At 40.0% G+C, this 17,700-nt stretch overlaps 1 protein-coding gene across 9 annotated transcripts in view; it reads left to right on the top strand.

Annotated features, from left to right (window-relative positions):
- hdx (highly divergent homeobox) overlaps positions 1 to 17,700 on the top strand; it is a 155,657-nt gene that overhangs the window by 101,783 nt on the left and 36,174 nt on the right. For all 9 annotated transcript variants that reach the window (XM_069893650.1, XM_069893651.1, XM_069893643.1 and 6 more), the window contains 2 exons: positions 10,902 to 11,097; positions 11,341 to 11,468. In XM_069893650.1, the coding sequence (XP_069749751.1) occupies positions 10,902 to 11,097; positions 11,341 to 11,468 (324 nt within the window). The remainder of the gene's footprint in view (positions 1 to 10,901; positions 11,098 to 11,340; positions 11,469 to 17,700) is intronic.

Genomic DNA, 17,700 nt, shown 5'->3' with positions numbered 1-17,700 from the left:
ATTTTTCCTTATTTACCTTTGTTTTTTGCTGATTGCTCAAGGTTGCCTTGAATTCCAGATAATGGGGATTTTACAGTATTTTATGAATATTTTGTTCTCCTTTCAAATTCTCATCATCTTGCTTTTGGAACACAGAACTTGCTATTTAAATGAGATTTTATAACTCTAAAAGCTATTTACTTGTATGTAGTTCCTCTGGGTATTGCGACAAACTGATCGTGTCTTTGTTTTCCCTCTTTCATTACTGTCCAAATAATGTATCATTAAGGAAAAAGAGGCAAGATTTTTAAAAAAATCATACAGTAAAGCAGATCCAACATGATTGCATGAAAGGGAAATTTTGAATGATACATTTAGTGGAGTATTTTGTAGATATAACAGCCAGATGAGTAAAGAGGAGCTAGTAGATTTAATGTAATGCTTCTCCACCTTGAGGTGGTGGAGAGGCTTGTGTGGTTCTGAGTCCCGAGAGCGATGCCGTCTGGAGATATGCACCTGGTGTGAAGGTCACAGATGAAGTCCCTGACAATCCAAACAAGACCTCAACGGTGGAACAAGCGGATGAAGTTACTCAACTCAACAGCTGTGAAGGTGGATGAAGGCTACAACAAATCAATCAGCTCCATTCATCGTGGTTTTCATACCATTGGAACTATCTGGTTGATTTGTGAAGTATTGTGTGCTTCTTGGAGTGCAACATCAAGTACACGTTAAACCAATACACACACAGGTGCCTTCACTCGGTGGGCCACTTTCCAAGATTGGACTCATAAGCCACTTGAGAACCCATAGGAATGAAGGCCATCATCCTTGACCTTGAGGGATAGCCACAATGAGAAGATGTAATGCATCTGGATTTTCAGAAGTTATTTAATTAGGTTCCACATTAAATGTAACTGCACAGAGTAAGAACCTGTATAATAGCATGGATAGAAAATGAAAGGAAATTGTTCATTTAGGACAATCAGACTTTGGAATTCTGTATTGCGGAGAAATGTGGTGGCTGAGTATTTGAATATATTCAAACCAGAGAGAGATGTTTGGATGGAAGGGAATCATAGATTATCAGGATTATGCAAGAAAGTGGAGTCAGATTAACCATGATTTTATTAAGCAGCTCAAAAAGAGTCATGTCCTATTGCTTTTTAATTTCTTACACTCTTGTTTTGCATTTATGAATGTTGACTCATGCAAACATACAATGATTTAACTTCATATGAAACACTGAAAATAGTGAATATTGCCAGATAGAAGGTGTGGCCCAAAGGCGTTTAAGAATAGGAAAATAGCCAAAGATAATACTGAAAAAATCCAATCTCCCAACACCCCTGGAATTTTGGTTGTGTTGACTATCAGATTTTTTGCACTATTAAATGGAACTCCTAATAATACACAGCTTTTCTTTTGCATATTGCATGCAGTAATTTTTCCAGTAAACCTAGTGAGCTTAGAAAAAAGAAGGATTGCACTCCAGATGCTGGTCAGGCCACAAACCAATTTCTAATGACTGGAGTTGTGACCCTAGCTCCAGCTGCACTTTCCCTTACACTCTGGTCACCCATCTCACATTCTGGACTAGTAAACCAGTCAGATGCAAGATCATCATGATTACCTAATCATCAGATCAAACTTTTACTGCACACACCTGTAAACTACACTAAACTCCTCACAATTTGACATTTATATGCACCAAATCAACCGTTGATATTTGCTTGATCCTAACCGCAAATGGAATAATGCCGGTTTTTAAAAAAAAGGTCTTGACACAGGTTGCAAAATTAGTTTTGTAAATCTGTAAATATTGAAGAATGATTGAAATATTAGATGGCTTCACAATAATGTAGACAAACTGAAGAGGCTGATATTAAACAAGTGTTTGTAGGTTTGCCACAAATTTTCCTGCCCATTTTTCAGCAAGAGTCATTGAATCAGCAGATTTTGATGCTTCTCCTTCACCATCACCATCCTTCCAATGCACCCTTTCTACTCTTGACAAAATTATAAATTAAAGCATGCTTGCTTTCATCAGACTAAATGCAAATCCCCTTCTATTGCCCGGAGCCATGTTTATCTTACTTGGCAGATTTCCATTTGAGGATCCACAGCCTTGTTTTTTTTAGTGTTATGACCATGATATGATACATATTCAGCAGCTGCTTTAAGCCCCAATAATCTAAGTGACAATGACATTCCCATTATATTTGTTTATATGTGATAAAATTCACTACCCCAATGGACTATTTCTGGGAGCAATTAAGAGTGCCAGATTTAATTCTTTTGTAATGTAAATCGGCAGAACTATTTTCTTAAAGGGTCAAATGCTGTACTGCATATGGTGGAAGTTTGAAACAAGAATTTTTTTTAAAGTGCTGGAAACACTCAGTAGGTCAGGCAGAATCTGTGGTGAGTGGAACTGAATTACTTCTCGGGAAAGGTCATCAAACTAAAACATGATCTTTATTTCTCTCTCGACAGGGTGCTGCCTATCTTGCTGAGAGTTTCAGGCATTTTCTGGTTTTTTTTTGTCTGTTATTAAACTTGTATTCTTGCATCCACCCTTCACTGCTTTGCTTGGTTTATGAATAAACAATGTTTTAATTTTTAAAGTGCTCATCATTATATATGCATCTCTCCATGGCCTTTTTTGTTGTGCCCTGCTCCATAAACCTTTGAGATATCTGTGCCCTTAACTATTGTACTCCTCCAAATTTCATCTCTTGATCATCTCTATGTTTAATGGCTTTGCTGTCATTATTTTTTTTCCTTGTATAAAAAAGGCAAAAGATGTGTTATTATGTGTGTACTATAAAGAACTACACTGCCCGATAGGCAATGTGCACGGATTGCGCAGGAACAAAAGTAAACTAGGACAGAAGTCGAGGGTGTGACTGGTTTAAAAAATAAAATTGTTTAAGCTTTAAAATTATGCAAAGGCTGTTTTTCTTCAAGGAACAAACATAACAATCCTCATGCCATTAAATCAGTGGATGCACAAAATTATTTTGCAGTCAGTGCGATTTCTCCACTGTACATCTGCCTTCATTTGGCTAAGTAGTCTTGAGTGGGCTTCAGAAACAATAACATACACAGCAACACTTTTCAGGTGCCAAGCAGGCACATTATTTGGACAAAACAATACTAAATTTACTAAGAAGATATTAGGACAAATATCAAAGAAGCTTGATTGGAGAGACAGGTGTCAGTTTAATGAGCAGTTTAAAGAAAAAACAGAAAGTGTTGCTGTGTATAAGTTATTGTTTCTGAAGCCCACTCAAGACTACTTAGCCAAATGAAGGCAGATGTACAGTGGAGAAATCGCACTGACTGCAAAATAATTTTGTGCATCCACTGATTTAATGGCATGAAGACTGTTATGTTTGTTCCTTGAAAAAAAAACAGCCTTTGGATGATTTTAATGCTTAAACAATTTTATTTTTTAAACCAGTCACACCCTTGACTTCTGTCCTAGTTTACTTTTGTTCCTGCGCAATCCGTGCACATTGCCTATCGGGCAGTGTAGTTCTTTATTGTACACATGTAATAACACATCTTTTGCCCTTTTTAAAAAAAAAAGGAAAATCAAAATAGAAAACTATGTCTACATAACAAGGGTATTTATATTCCATGGCCAGTCTCTTTCCCCTCAGCAGCTTTCAATCAGTCTCTGAGGTGGTTTAACAGACCTTTTTGGTCTGGTATGTGTTTCCACTGCTGCATTGCTTGCATTTGCTGAGTTAGTACTTGTGTCTTTCTGTGAATTCTGAATAACATGTTCCTTTTCTACATGTGCTGGCCCCTTTTGTGTACTGACAGGTGACTGGTTTGTGGTCTTAGATCCACACGGTTCCTTCTCAGAGGTGTTCATCCCTCTGTCTGGATCTATTTCCTCTTGAACATATCCTTCCATGGACCATGTGCCAGAATTGTGATCTTGGATTCGCACTTGAACTCCAGGCTTCAGGACTGGTCGGCTTTTCGCAGTCTGATCATGATACTCTTTCTGTTTCACTTTCTCTTCCATTTAAGCCTGATTGACCTTGTGCACTTCTTTAGGTGTCGACAGATTTTCATACATTCGAAAGTTGGTCCATATGCGTGGACCCATCAGCATTTGGACTGGAGAAAGACCGTTCTGTAGTTGTGAACTTCTGAGAATCATTAGACCTGTGGAAATCTTCTTGTTTGGAATTCTCTAACCAGGGAAGTGGTTGAGGCTGCCTCATTAAACATATTTAAAATTCGGTTAGATAATTTTTTACATGATAGAGGAATTAAGGGATATGGGGAGAAGGCAGGTAGGTGGAGTTAGGTCATAAATTAGATCAGCCATAATCGTATTGAATGGCGGAGCAGGCTCAATGGGCCATTTTTGGCCTACTCCTGTTCCTACTTCCTATGTTCCTATTTGTCCATCATGCACTTTCTTCATGAGACTCTTCACCATCTTGACAGATCTCTCTGCTAGGCCATTAGACTTTGGGTGATGTTATGTTGAAACCCCCAGAATTGGCAAAGGACTCAAATTCACTGCTCAAAAATTATGGACCATTGTCTGATTCTAGTTCACAAGGAAGTCCATGCCTCACAGACAGCTTTTTCATGAAAGTGATACTTGTTCTGCTGGATGTTGTCTGCAGTGTTGCTACCTCTGGGTAATTGGAAAAATAGTCTGTAACTACTATATGACTCTTCCCATTACAGTCAAACAAATTACTCCAATTTGGAAGTTCGGCCTGTCTAGTACAGGGTGTGGTGGAAGTGGTTCTGCTTGCTACTTTGGTCTATAGGTAAGGCATATTTCGCATGAAGCAGTGGACTGTCTTGGTTCATTCTTGACCAGTACATCACCTCTCGAGCTCTACTTTTGCATTTTTCCTCACCAAGATGTCCTTCCTGTATCTTCTGGAGCATTTCCTTGCATCGCAATGCAGGAATCACAAACCTGTTCTCTTTGAAGGCCATATCTTTCACAACTGCATGCCCAATAATCCCAAATACTAATTGGACAGACATTCTTAGCTGCTGGCTATCTTTTCTGTATAGTATCTTTGAGCTCTTTCATTGTTTCATCTGTCTCTGTTGCTTTCCTGATCTGCTCTTTTCATTCCCTGGATACTGAAAATGAGGTGATAATCATGTCAACATAGGCCTGTATCTCCACATTAACCTCTTGGTCACTTTTTTTCTTGTCAACTGCTCAAAACAGAGCATTAGCTGCAAACATGTATTTTCTTAACTCCAGGTATACTTTCAAAGATCATGTAGATCATTTTTGCATCGTATTTCTGCAGCCTTATCAACATGCAGTGTACTCTAATAGAACTGTCATTCAGTGCTTTGGACATAATTGAGACCAGTGGTTTATGGTCTGCCTCCACTTCAAGAGCTTGTCCATAAATGTATTGATGAAACCTTTTGCATGAATAAATGCTGTCAAAGAAGCTCTTTCTCTATCTGTGCATAGTTGGCTTCTGCACTTGTTAAAGCCCTTGATGTATAGGCTACAGGTTGCCATGTGTCCTCATGCTGCTGCAGTAGTTCTGTTCCACGGCCACATCAGGAAGCATCAGCCAAGATCCTGGTGCACCTATCTGGATTATAAAATCTTAGTATAGGCTCTTCTGTTAGGGCTTTTTTGAGTGCCTGGATGCACTCTTCTTGCACTTGCAACCAGATCCACTCATTTTTCTGCTCAAGGAATGACCTAAGTGGTGCTAACACAGTCAACAGACGAGGGATGAATTTAGCCAGGTAAGTCACCATCCCCAAGAAACACCTCACCTCCTCTTTTCTTTGGGACCTCACAAAATTCTTAATGGCTGATGTCTTTCTTGGATCAGATTTCACTCCCTTTTCACATATGACATCTCCTATGAAGGTCAGTGTCTTTACAGCAAATGCACATTTCTCTTTATTTAATTTCAAATTGACATTCTGTATCATGTCGAGCACATATTTATTCTTGGTGGACCCCATACAATTATGTCATCCATCGTGGTCTTAACTCCAGGTATACTTTCAAAGATCATGTGGATGGTTTTATGAGTTCTGGTGCAAACAAGATCCCATATGGTATCCGAAAAAAAGTGGTATCTACTTTGTGGAGTATTGAAAGTGCATAGTCTTGAACTTGCCTCATTGAGCTTCATCTGCCAAAACCCCGATGACGTGTTGAGCTTTCTAAACCACTTTGGCACCTGCAAACTGGGACATGATTTCCTCCCATGTCGACATTTTAAAATGCTCTCTCTAGATGGCTTTATTGAGATCTCTTGGGTCCAGACAAAACTCAATGATCCAATTTTCTTTTGCATGATGACCAGTGAGCTGACCCAATCTGTAGATTCTTCAGTTTTCTGTACGATTTTCATGCATTCCCTGTGTGCTAGTTCTTGTTTAAGTTTGTCTCTAAATGGAAAGGAACTTTCCGGCATGCATGGACAACAGGAGCCACTGTTTCATCTATCTGGATCTTGTTCTTTTTTCTTTTTCTTCTTTGGGTTGGCTTCACGGACGAATATTTATGAAGGGGTAATGTCCACGTCAGCAGCAGGCTCGTTTGTGACTGACAAGACCGATGCGGGACAGGCAGACACGGTTGCAGCGGTTGCAAGGGAAAATTGGTGGGTTGGGGTTGGGTGTTGGGTTTTTCCTCCTTTGTCTTTTGTCAGTGAGGTGGGCTCTGCAGTCTTCTTCAAAGGAGGTTGCTGCCTGCCGAACTGTGAGGCGCCAAGATGCATGGTTTGAGGCGAGATCAGCCCACTGGCGGTGGTCAAAGTGGCAGGCACCAAGAGATTTCTTTAGGCAGTCCTTGTACCTCTTCTTTGGTGCACCTCTGGATCTTGTATACATCAGGTAAACATCCAAGCCCCTCAAAGACATTGTGTACTCTTCCCTGAGTGTTGTGTGCTCATCTTTGATCTGTGAAGCTGCTATAAAAACTCTTTTCACTAGGTTGAGCTCTTCACATGCACTCAGACCTAATATTGGCTATACTCTCTTTCTTTCAATCAATAGCTATGACTCTAGATGCCGCCTTTTGTGTTTGAAGATCACCATACAGCCCTCTTTTACTGGAACGTTCTCTCCAATGCAGCCTGTCATTTTTAATCTCACTGGATAAATCTTGTTCTTTACGTGGAGGGTCTTGTAATCATCCAGAGATAACAGATTCACCTGGGCTGTGGTGTAGAACTATAGTGGATTACTGTCTCATTCACAGTCACTAGAATTATCCATTTTACCAGCAGCAACAGCAGACTGTAGTGAATCCACAACGAAATCCTCTATTTCTTTATCCACCGTGTACACCTTTCCCTTGGTAACCCCTGCTTTGCAAAATGAATCTTCTTCCCAAATTTATTGCAGGACACATATTTGGAATATGCCTCCCTCCACACCTGCTGCATTTGCTGTTTGAGCCTACCTCTTTGCCTTGCTGTAGATTTGGGAAACTCCTGGTGCTCTTCTCTGCTTTCACCGCATGCACTGTTGTCTCTATCCTGTGCAGTTCCTTAGCTTGTGCTCATGTGGTCTATGCTGCCCTACTCCTATTCACAGCCTTTTCCAATGTCAAATCTTTTTCACACAGATATCTTCCTCTACGCCCATTATCTGGGATTCCTCAAACTATTTTGTTTCTAATGAGTGAGTTTTTCAGATACCCAAATTCACAGGACTTCTTTGATGGTTGAAGCTCATACCTTGTTTCTAGTCATAGGTGAAAAACAAGACTCTCAAATGGGACGTTTTTATTTTGAACAAAATACTTCTCAAATTTTATCAACAGAGTGATCAACGTGAATGTTGTCTCATCAATTTGAAAACTGTTATAGATGTCCAAAGCATCTTCACCCATCTCATATAGAAATATAGACGCTTTCTGTTTTCCATCGGTCTCTCTTGCTCTCTCTCTCTAAATAAATGTTGAATTGCTGTTTGAAGCTTTTCCAATTATCAGTTAGATTGCTGGTAAACTCCATCAGTGTGGGAGAACTTAACTTATCCATGACGGGGAACTATTGTCTTTTCTTACTTACTTACACATTTACAACGGCGTGAAGCAAGGCTGCGTTCTCGCACCAACCCTCTTTTCAATCTTCTTCAGCATGATGCTGAACCAAGCCATGAAAGACCTCAACAATGAAGACGCTGTTTACATCCGATACCGCACGGATGGCAGTCTCTTCAATCTGAGGCACCTGCAAGCTCACACCAAGACACAAGAGAAACTTGTCCGTGAACTACTCTTTGCAGACGATGCCGCTTTAGTTGCCCATTCAGAGCCAGCTCTTCAGCGCTTGACGTCCTGTTTTGCGGAAACTGCCAAAATGTTTGGCTTGGAAGTCAGCCTGAAGAAAACTGAGGTCTTCCATCAACCAGCTCCCCACCATGACTACCAGCCCCCCCACATCTCCATCGGGCCCACAAAACTCAAAACGGTCAACCAGTTTACCTATCTCGGCTGCATCATTTCATCAGATGCAAGGATCGACAACGAGATAGACAACAGACTCGCCAAGGCAAATAGCGCCTTTGGAAGACTACACAAAAGAGTCTGGAAAAACAACCAACTGAAAAACCTCACAAAGATAAGCGTATACAGAGCCGTTGTCATACCCACACTTCTGTTCGGCTCCGAATCATGGGTCCTCTACCGGCATCACCTACGGCTCCTAGAACGCTTCCACCAGCGTTGTCTCCGCTCCATCCTCAACATTCATTGGAGCGACTTCATCCCTAACATCGAAGTACTCGAGATGGCAGAGGTCGACAGCATCGAGTCCACGCTGCTGAAGATCCAGCTGCGCTGGGTGGGTCACGTCTCCAGAATGGAGGACCATCGCCTTCCCAAGATCGTGTTATATGGCGAGCTCTCCACTGGCCACCGTGACAGAGGTGCACCAAAGAAGAGGTACAAGGACTGCCTAAAGAAATCTCTCGGTGCCTGCCACATTGACCACCGCCAGTGGGCTGATATCGCCTCAAACCGTACATCTTGGCGCCTCATAGTTCGACGGGCAGCAACCTCCTTTGAAGAAGACCGCAGAGCCCACCTCACTGACAAAAGACAAAGGAGGAAAAACCCAACACCCAACCCCAACCAACCAATTTTCCCCTGCAACCGCTGCAACCGTGTCTACCTGTCCCGCATCGGACTTGTCAGCCACAAACGAGCCTGCAGCTGACGTGGACATTTACCCCCTCCATAAATCTTCGTCCGTGAAGGCAAGCCAAAGAAGAAGAAGACACATTTCTGACACCATGTCATGTTTGTTCAGTGGTTTTAACGCTTAAACAACTTTATTTTTCAGGCTGCTTGAACCAACAACACACTCAACTTCTTTTGTAGTCTACTTTTGTTACCGCTCAAACTGCACACATTGACTCCTGGGCAATGTAGTTCTTTATTATACATGTAAGGACGACCCATTTAATGTGTGTCCAACACATGATAAAGAATCTCCCACTGAAGATTTGCACTAAATTGACAGTTCTGGTTACTGGTTAGCAACAACCTGTGAAATATATTCATTGGACTGTTGCTAAACTAATCTTGGAAATGTATATAAAATAGGCAGATTTATGAATTTATTTTTGAATAAGAAAGTGTTATCTCAATCGGTCACTGATCTTAATCAGTTGATAAAGGTGTTGCTTAAACTTGTTACTTAAATGTTACTTAAACTTTAACTGATCACTGAGCAATTTGACTGCATGCTAGCTTTGTTGAACCTTTTGTATATCAGTTCAGAATTTACACTTTAATCCTTCAATTTCTACCTTTTTTAATGTTGGTTTTAGTCTCAGTGTAGAAACAATAATGTTCCACATTCTGGAGTTTTATGTTCAAAACTGAATGATCTTAAAATATTATTTGATCTAAAGTAGAAGGAGCTTCTTTGGACAAGGAACATTACAGCACACACACGGGCCCTTTGGCCCACCACAAATTTCCAACCTTGATGCAAATTTAATTTAATCTTGCATGCTGCATTCCCTTCCTCTTCATATACCTATCTTAAACGTTGTAATTGTGTTTGTTTCAAACACGTCTCTTGACAGTGTATTCCAAGCACTCCGTGGGGGGTGGGGGGAGGAGGGGAGGCTGAATAAATTTGCCTCATAAATCTTTAGCTCTTTCCCCTCTCAGTGTAAATCTGTGTTCCCCATCCCCAGTTTTTGACTGTGGGTGAAAAGACTTTAGCTATACCTTTCATAATTTTATAAACAATTTCATAAGTTCCATGGACTAATCCAGGCTCGGTGTTCATTTGGTTTACCCATTATACTCCTTGCATTAAAGCCCATTAGTCCCACCATTTTCATTAGCCTGTCCTTCTTTTCAGACTTACTTGACCTAACTGCTGGATTATCTCAATGAAGGAGTTTATAATAGTACTTCTCAGGGAAGGAAACCTGCTGTCCATCTCCATCTGGTCTACTGAGCTCCAGTTCAGCACTGCATTGACCTTTGTATCCTTGATACAATAAGAAATTATTTTTGTGTCTATTCTTTGTCAAGTTCTCTACTCTGCCCAGTAGCTAAGTAAGTCAGCAACGTGTTAACTAAAATACTCTAATGCAGGTGTGGCTAACCTTTTAATTTTTAATTTAGACATACAGCACAGTAACAAGCCATTTCAGCCCACGAGCATATATGAGGGGGTGGGGGGTGTAGGACTGGTGGGCTGAAATAGCCTGTTACCGTGCTGTATGGTTAAATTAAAATTAAAAGGTTGGTCACCCCTGCTCTAATGTAATATTACATTACTGCTAGCCTATTTCCACTCCTTCCATTGGGTACTTTGCTCTTTTAATCAAACAATCTTTTCATTGAAGTAAATGATTTCCTTGCTCTTTAAGTGCTGACTTCCTTTCCCCCTTGTTCTTCTGAAAAGACGTGGATAGGAAATCGGAGAAGGAAATATCGCCAGCTGGGCATTGAGTTACCCCCTGCACGAGGTGGACCAGCAGATTTTTCTCTCCTATCAAATGCAAGTTCATCTTCATTGTCTGAAGTCAAGGCTGAAATAACCAAGACTCCTGAAAGTTCTGAAGATGACAAAAACAAAGATGACATCAGTTTATCTGAAGGTATTGCCAACTAAAGCTTTGTTGCAATGTATAAAGTAGCTTTTAATTATAAAGATCCTCATAAAAATACTTGCAAGCATTTCATGTTTTCTTATGTAAACACAGATTTTGTTCTGGTTTTTTGGAAAGGTTAGTAACACTTGAGACATTATTATTCTGGTATCTAACCCAAACCTTTTCTTCCATTTTTAGACTCCAGGGCTTTTTGCCTGCAGATCTCTAATTCATGATCTGTCTTTACAGGTGTTCCAAGTGAATTGGGGCAAAGGGAGGAGGAAGATGAGGAAGACGAAGAAGAAACTCTAGAAGAGAATGGTGATGGAGGAAGTATTAGTGATGGGTCATGCAGTATTCCAACATTAGAAAAAGTGGTAACTTATTTCATTTCTTTGAGAATTCTTGAACAGAAGTAGTTCAGTAGAAATGGTGGGCAAGATTTCTGTTTGAATTAAATGCTACTTTTCCCATGCACAGCACAAATTGGGTGAGGCGAAGGACAGAACACTCCCACAGTTGACGGGTTTGTTCTTTTGATTGTATCAAACCAAGAAAATGTATTGCTCAAATATTTACAAAACTTAAGAGTTGCTTTTGCAAATTCCTTGCCTTTCTATTTATTGAGCACATATATGTTGTATTTTCCCAATTAATTTTCTGAACAGGATTGATGTTTCTGTCTTTAAAGTTCATACCACAAAACTCAATTATTGGCACAACAGGATTTTTTTCTTTGGCTTGGCTTCGCGGACGAAGATTTATGGAGGGGGTAAAAAGTCCACGTCAGCTGCAGGCTCGTTTGTGGCTGACAAGTCCGATGCGGGACAGGCAGACACGATTGCAGCGGTTGCAAGGGAAAATTGGTTGGTTGGGGTTGGGTGTTGGGTTTTTCCTCCTTTGCCTTTTGTCAGTGAGGTGGGCTCTGCGGTCTTCTTCAAAGGAGGTTGCTGCCCGCCAAACTGTGAGGCGCCAAGATGCACGGTTTGAGGCGTTATCAGCCCACTGGCGGTGGTCAATGTGGCAGGCACCAAGAGATTTCTTTAGGCAGTCCTTGTACCTTTTCTTTGGTGCACCTCTGTCACGGTGGCCAGTGGAGAGCTCGCCATATAACACGATCTTGGGAAGGCGATGGTCCTCCATTCTGGAGACGTGACCCATCCAGCGCAGCTGGATCTTCAGCAGCGTGGACTCGATGCTGTCGACCTCTGCCATCTCGAGTACTTCGACGTTAGGGGTGTAAGCGCTCCAATGGATGTTGAGGATGGAGCGGAGACAACGCTGGTGGAAGCGTTCTACTGACTGAATTATTGCTGAAGTACAGAGAGGTAAATTGCAGTCTATTGTGTGCATATCCTCAAGATGAATCTTTACTGGGAAGAATAGAGTCCACTGGGTAGAGAATTGATGGTTCTATTTTTTTTAATTAGAAGAATACCAGAACCTATTGAGTAGATTCAGCCTGGGATATATACCATGCAGCACCAAGCATAACACAAGTGCCTTGAGTTCAAAGGATCAGGAAAAGTTCAAAGTTATTGTAACACAGTACATGACATCACATACCACTCTGAGTTTCTTTTTCCTGTGGGCCAGGCAGAATTTCTAATTACTAGGAATTGGAAATGATACTCAAGAAGAAAGAAATGTAAACTGTTCAAATACGGAAATATTCAGTAATAAATAATGAGCAAATAGTCCTTAAATGAGTCTCTGAATAAGTCTGTTCTTCAGGAGTCTGATGGTGATGGGAAGCAGCTATTCCTGAACCTGGAGGTACATGTTTTGTGGCACCTGTACCTCTTTCCTGATGGTAGCTGAGAGAACAGATCATGTCCTGGGTGGTGTGGATCCTTGGTGATTGTTGCTGCTCTTTGACTACAGTGTTCATGTGAGGTACTGGGCTGTGTCCACTACATTTTGCAGGGCTTTTCACTCAGAAGTATTGGTGCCTCCATACCAGGCCATGATGCAGCTGGTCAGTACACTCTGTTGAAGCTTGCCGAGGTTTACAATGACAAACTGAACTTCCACAAACACTTGATAAAGTAGAGGTGCTGAGGTAATTAGTATGATGGATCCAGGAAAGGTCCTCCGAGATAGTGACTCCCAGTTATTTAAACTTGCTCCCCCTTTCCACCTCTGATCTCCCAATGATCACTGGGTCATACATCTCTGGTTTACCTTTCCAAAAGTCTCCCATGAGCTACGTGGTCTCGATGACTATTACGAGCTCCCGTTTTAGTAAATTGGGATTATCACTGTAAGGGATAGTATAGACAGGAGGAACTGAATGGTTACAGTTAACATTTCACACAAGCATCATCACAACACAAGTCACAGGCCAGCGACAGTTCGATACATTGGAAGAATTAAGGGAAGGCTTGTCACAGTCTGTTCCAGATTCGGTACATTTGCAAAGACATTGTGATTTTGCAGGGGAGAACCATTCTGACTGTTGAAGAGAAAGCAGATTTTTGAAGCAGCTCTTGTGGCCATCCATTTTTTGTGGAATTCAGAACAAAGCATGCTTTGTGAATGACTGGGCCCTTTTCGTGGATTGACCTGTGCCAGGAGAGTCTTTTGGGAAGCAAAGTGCTTCATTTTGAGTGTGACTAACAGTGAAGGTCACTTGGAAAGACCGGTGCCAGGATCTTGGAAGCTTCGTGGAGGCCACCCAGTTCGAGTCTTGTCTACAGAAAGACCAGGAGTGTTATGATTCCAGCTCGTGCGGATGGACATTTCTTCAAAGGCAACGCAAGGAGAATTCATGAGTCTGTAGCAGCTACAACTCCAGTCGTCCCATCAGTTCATCATTAAACCTGGGCATCACATTTCAAAGGCCTACACTTCAACACTGAATTGAAAAGAGTGAAGTTTGAAGGAACTTTCTAGATTTTGGCCTGGACAGACACACACACACACACACACACACACACACACACACTAGATTTAGGTTTAAGGATAGTTTAAAAGTTAAGACTATAGTTGAAGACTTAGAAATAAAATTAGTGTTTTAATATTAAACACTGTCTGGTTCATTGTCTATTGCTGCTTGTTATGTGCAGTTCGTAACAAAGATATTAGTTTATTAACAACAACCTTGCATGATTCAGCTAGATTTTAAATCTCCCTCCTATATGCTGACCCACAGCCTGTTTTTTATTCAGCCTCTACTATGGTGGCATCATCAGCAAATTTGTATATGGTGTTATTGTTTACCGAGCCACACAGTCTTAGGTATGGAGCGAGTAGAGCAGGGGACTAAGTATGCAACACTGCGGTTCTTCAGTGATAATGGAGATAGTGGAGGAGGGGTTCTTGCCAATCTGCACCGATTGGGGTCTGGAGGTGAGGAACTCTCAGATCCAATTGCCCAGTTGGGTATTGAACCCCAAATCTTGAAGTTTGCTTATTAGTTTTGAGGGGATTATGGTGTAGAACCCCAAACTATAGACCTGGAGTATGCATCTTTGATGTTCATCTGTTCCAGGGTTTTGTATAGAGCCAGTGAGATGGCATTTGCCATAGACCTGTTTCCGCAGTAGGCAAATTGGAATGAATCCATGTCGCCACTCAGACAAGAAGTGATTTGCTTCAACACCAGCCTCTCAATACACTTCATCACCATGAATGTGAGTGTCACTGGTCGATAGTCATTTAGACAGTTCCACACTCTTCTTTGGCACCAGTAAGATTAAAAGAACGTAGAAATATTCCGTCAGTCATATATTTCCACTGTTAGTGTTAGTCATTTGGAGATCTCATAAATCCTCTGAAAAATCAATAACTCTGCCTTTTGTTTCAATGTGCAATTTTTCTACATTCTTAAATGCAAGCCAAAAATTGGAAGTATTAAATACCAACATGTGAGTCATGAAGATAATTTTGATTAAGCGCATTTAATGGCCAAGCAGCCAATACAGTAATTCTCTACTTCCTCAGGAGTTTGCAGAGGTTTGGTATATCATGGAAAATCTTGGCAAACTACTACAGATGTGTAGGGTAAAGTGTGCTGCCTGGCTGCATCACATGGGGAAACCAATACCTCTGAGCACAAAGCCTGTAAAAAATGGTAGACCCTGAGCGGTTCTCTTTGTACAACACTTTATCTGATTTCACTAAAGTAACTAAAAGTTATTCCATTTGCAAAATGAATACAGATTAAATATTTAAAGTACAGTACACTTTCACATTCTGAAAGTAGAGTAACTTTTTATTTGCTCTTCACATTAAGACCTTGCTCACTAATCCCTAATTGCCATCCGTTCCCTTGACACAATAGGTTGATTCTCCTCACTGCTGCTATTGCCTTCAGATTTTCCTTGTCTACCCTTGCAACCCTGATGTGCTGTCTCACTCTCACACTGTTTCTCACTTGCCCTACTACAAAAAAGTGAAAATATAATCAATGATTATTATGATCAATGTTGATGTAAGTGAGGTTACTGTTTCTTCATCCACAATTACTTATTTTTAAATTGAAATCCATAATTAATCCAGTCTAATTTGCTTAGAGAAGTTGCATCTGAAGGAATTCTAATTTGGCAATGCAATTCCTTCAGATCCATTTCCAAGATATTTGTCTTCCTTGGTTCTTGATTAAATAATTTTTTTGCCATCCTTGCACAGTTTTATTTGATCTCATCTCTTTGGCCATTTGCTGTATGAAGTGAAGGTTTCTCTCAAATTTTCTACGGCAAGATTATGCTTCCATCACTTATGATGGTACAGTGCTATAGAATCTTAAAAGAGCTAAGTCTTGTTTAAAAAAAAAATCACAAGCAAAGCTCTTAAGCAGTAAAGTCGTACTCCAGTTCTTAGTGTGAGATTGTACATTTCTTAACCTTATTTCTTCGGTACTTGCTCATGTATTTTTCTTACTTTGCTCGTTCATGTTTTTTTCACTTGAGAGCAGTTTCACTTTCCTTTAAATAATTGGCTGCAGATCAAGAATTTAGAGCTCTGAAGCAGAGCTAGGATAAAGGAACGAACAACTGCATGCACTGGCAAACATTTAAGATCAATTGGAGAATGAGCACAATGGATTTGAAATCGGGCATTTTAAATAATGTTTTGCTCAATACAATATAATGTGCTAATTTGTTAGGAGGACTCATTTCCATTTCAAGTAGGTTGAGTTTATAAAAGAAACAGTGAGACTAATTTGTTTCAACTTTTCAGGGTCTGTAATTAATCTAGTGAAGCACCTTAATTCAAATGACCCTGAAGTAAATGATAGCGATAATGATGTAAAAGCTGGATTACTGTCATAACAACTTGTTTTTCAGTCTGTAATAAAATTATCTAGAATTAAAAATGTTTTCTCTGCCCAGTATAAAGATAATAACGCCTCTGAAATTTCTGCAGGAGCTGCCAAATTAGCTTCCTGTGGCAAAGTCTTAGATCCCTGCGGAAATCTGCTTGTTTCCTCTGAATCCAAATGTTAGTTCATGATCAAGGCCATATTTCATGATTTTCTTGGAAAAGGAAATACAACCTGTTTGTAAACCTCTGAATAGATGTAAAAATTCTGGGAAAGAACAGTTTGCCTTGATAATTCACCTAAAGGTTCTTCTGCCTCATCAGAATGTAAATCCCAATGTACGCAGAAATTCAACAGCAATGTGTCTTTGTCCATGCTGTTGTGATCATCAACTTGATGTCATTAGTGTTTTTCTTTTTACTCTTTTTATTAATTTTCCACAAAAAAATAAAAAAGAATAATTTACAGAAAACATGAAAAAGTAATATATAATAATCAACTACTTCCATATTAATTCAATATTTCCATATGTTGATTGTTACATTGAGTAAAAAAATAAAAAGTTAATGCATAGAACAAAAAAAATTAACTCCGTTGGGGGAGAAAAAAAAACTGGTCAATTCATTCTGAGAGTAATTTCAAAGTAAGTAGAAAAAAGATTCTTCTTGAGTAAATTGTGAATTTTTTTGGCAAATGTCTTGAAACTCTGCAAAACCACAAACTCAACATGAAAATGATTCTATTTGGCGAGTTAGAATAAGGCATTTAATGGACAAATGTGCATCACTGAGTACTCAGAAATTACCCACATTAATATATTGCAAGTTAAACTACTTGTGTGAATTTTACATGTACCTTCACAAAGTAGAATTTAACATAAATAGTGGAGAAGATAAATTTGGCGATGTTTTAAATATACTCACAATGTGCAACTGGAAAACCTCTCTCAACAATGATTAAATGATGCTTGGTGTTCATTGCTCTGCCAAACTTTGTGAATTCCTAACTGCTCAGGGTTAAATCTTTGGCTGCTCATCATGGTTAATATCATCAATTAAGTTTCATGATTGTTAGTGCCAGAAGGTTTTGGATTTTGGCTTGTGACTGCATTAATCTTAAATATTCAGAATCAGAAGCAGAATTTATTGTCATGAACAAGTCACGAAATTTGCTGTTTTATGGCAGTATCATGGTGCAAACATTTATAGAAACCAACTTACAAAATTAAATTAGCGCAACAAAAAGTCAAAGCATTGTCTTTGATTCATTGATCATTCAGGAATCTGACGGCAACGGGGAAGAAGCTGTCCTTGTGATCGTCTTCAGGCTCCTCTACCTTTTTC

Source organism: Narcine bancroftii, chromosome 8 (assembly GCF_036971445.1).
Source record: "Narcine bancroftii isolate sNarBan1 chromosome 8, sNarBan1.hap1, whole genome shotgun sequence".
Lineage (NCBI taxonomy): Eukaryota > Metazoa > Chordata > Chondrichthyes > Torpediniformes > Narcinidae > Narcine > Narcine bancroftii.
Note: the sequence above shows the minus strand (reverse complement) of the source record. Positions and strands in the feature narration are given on the sequence as shown.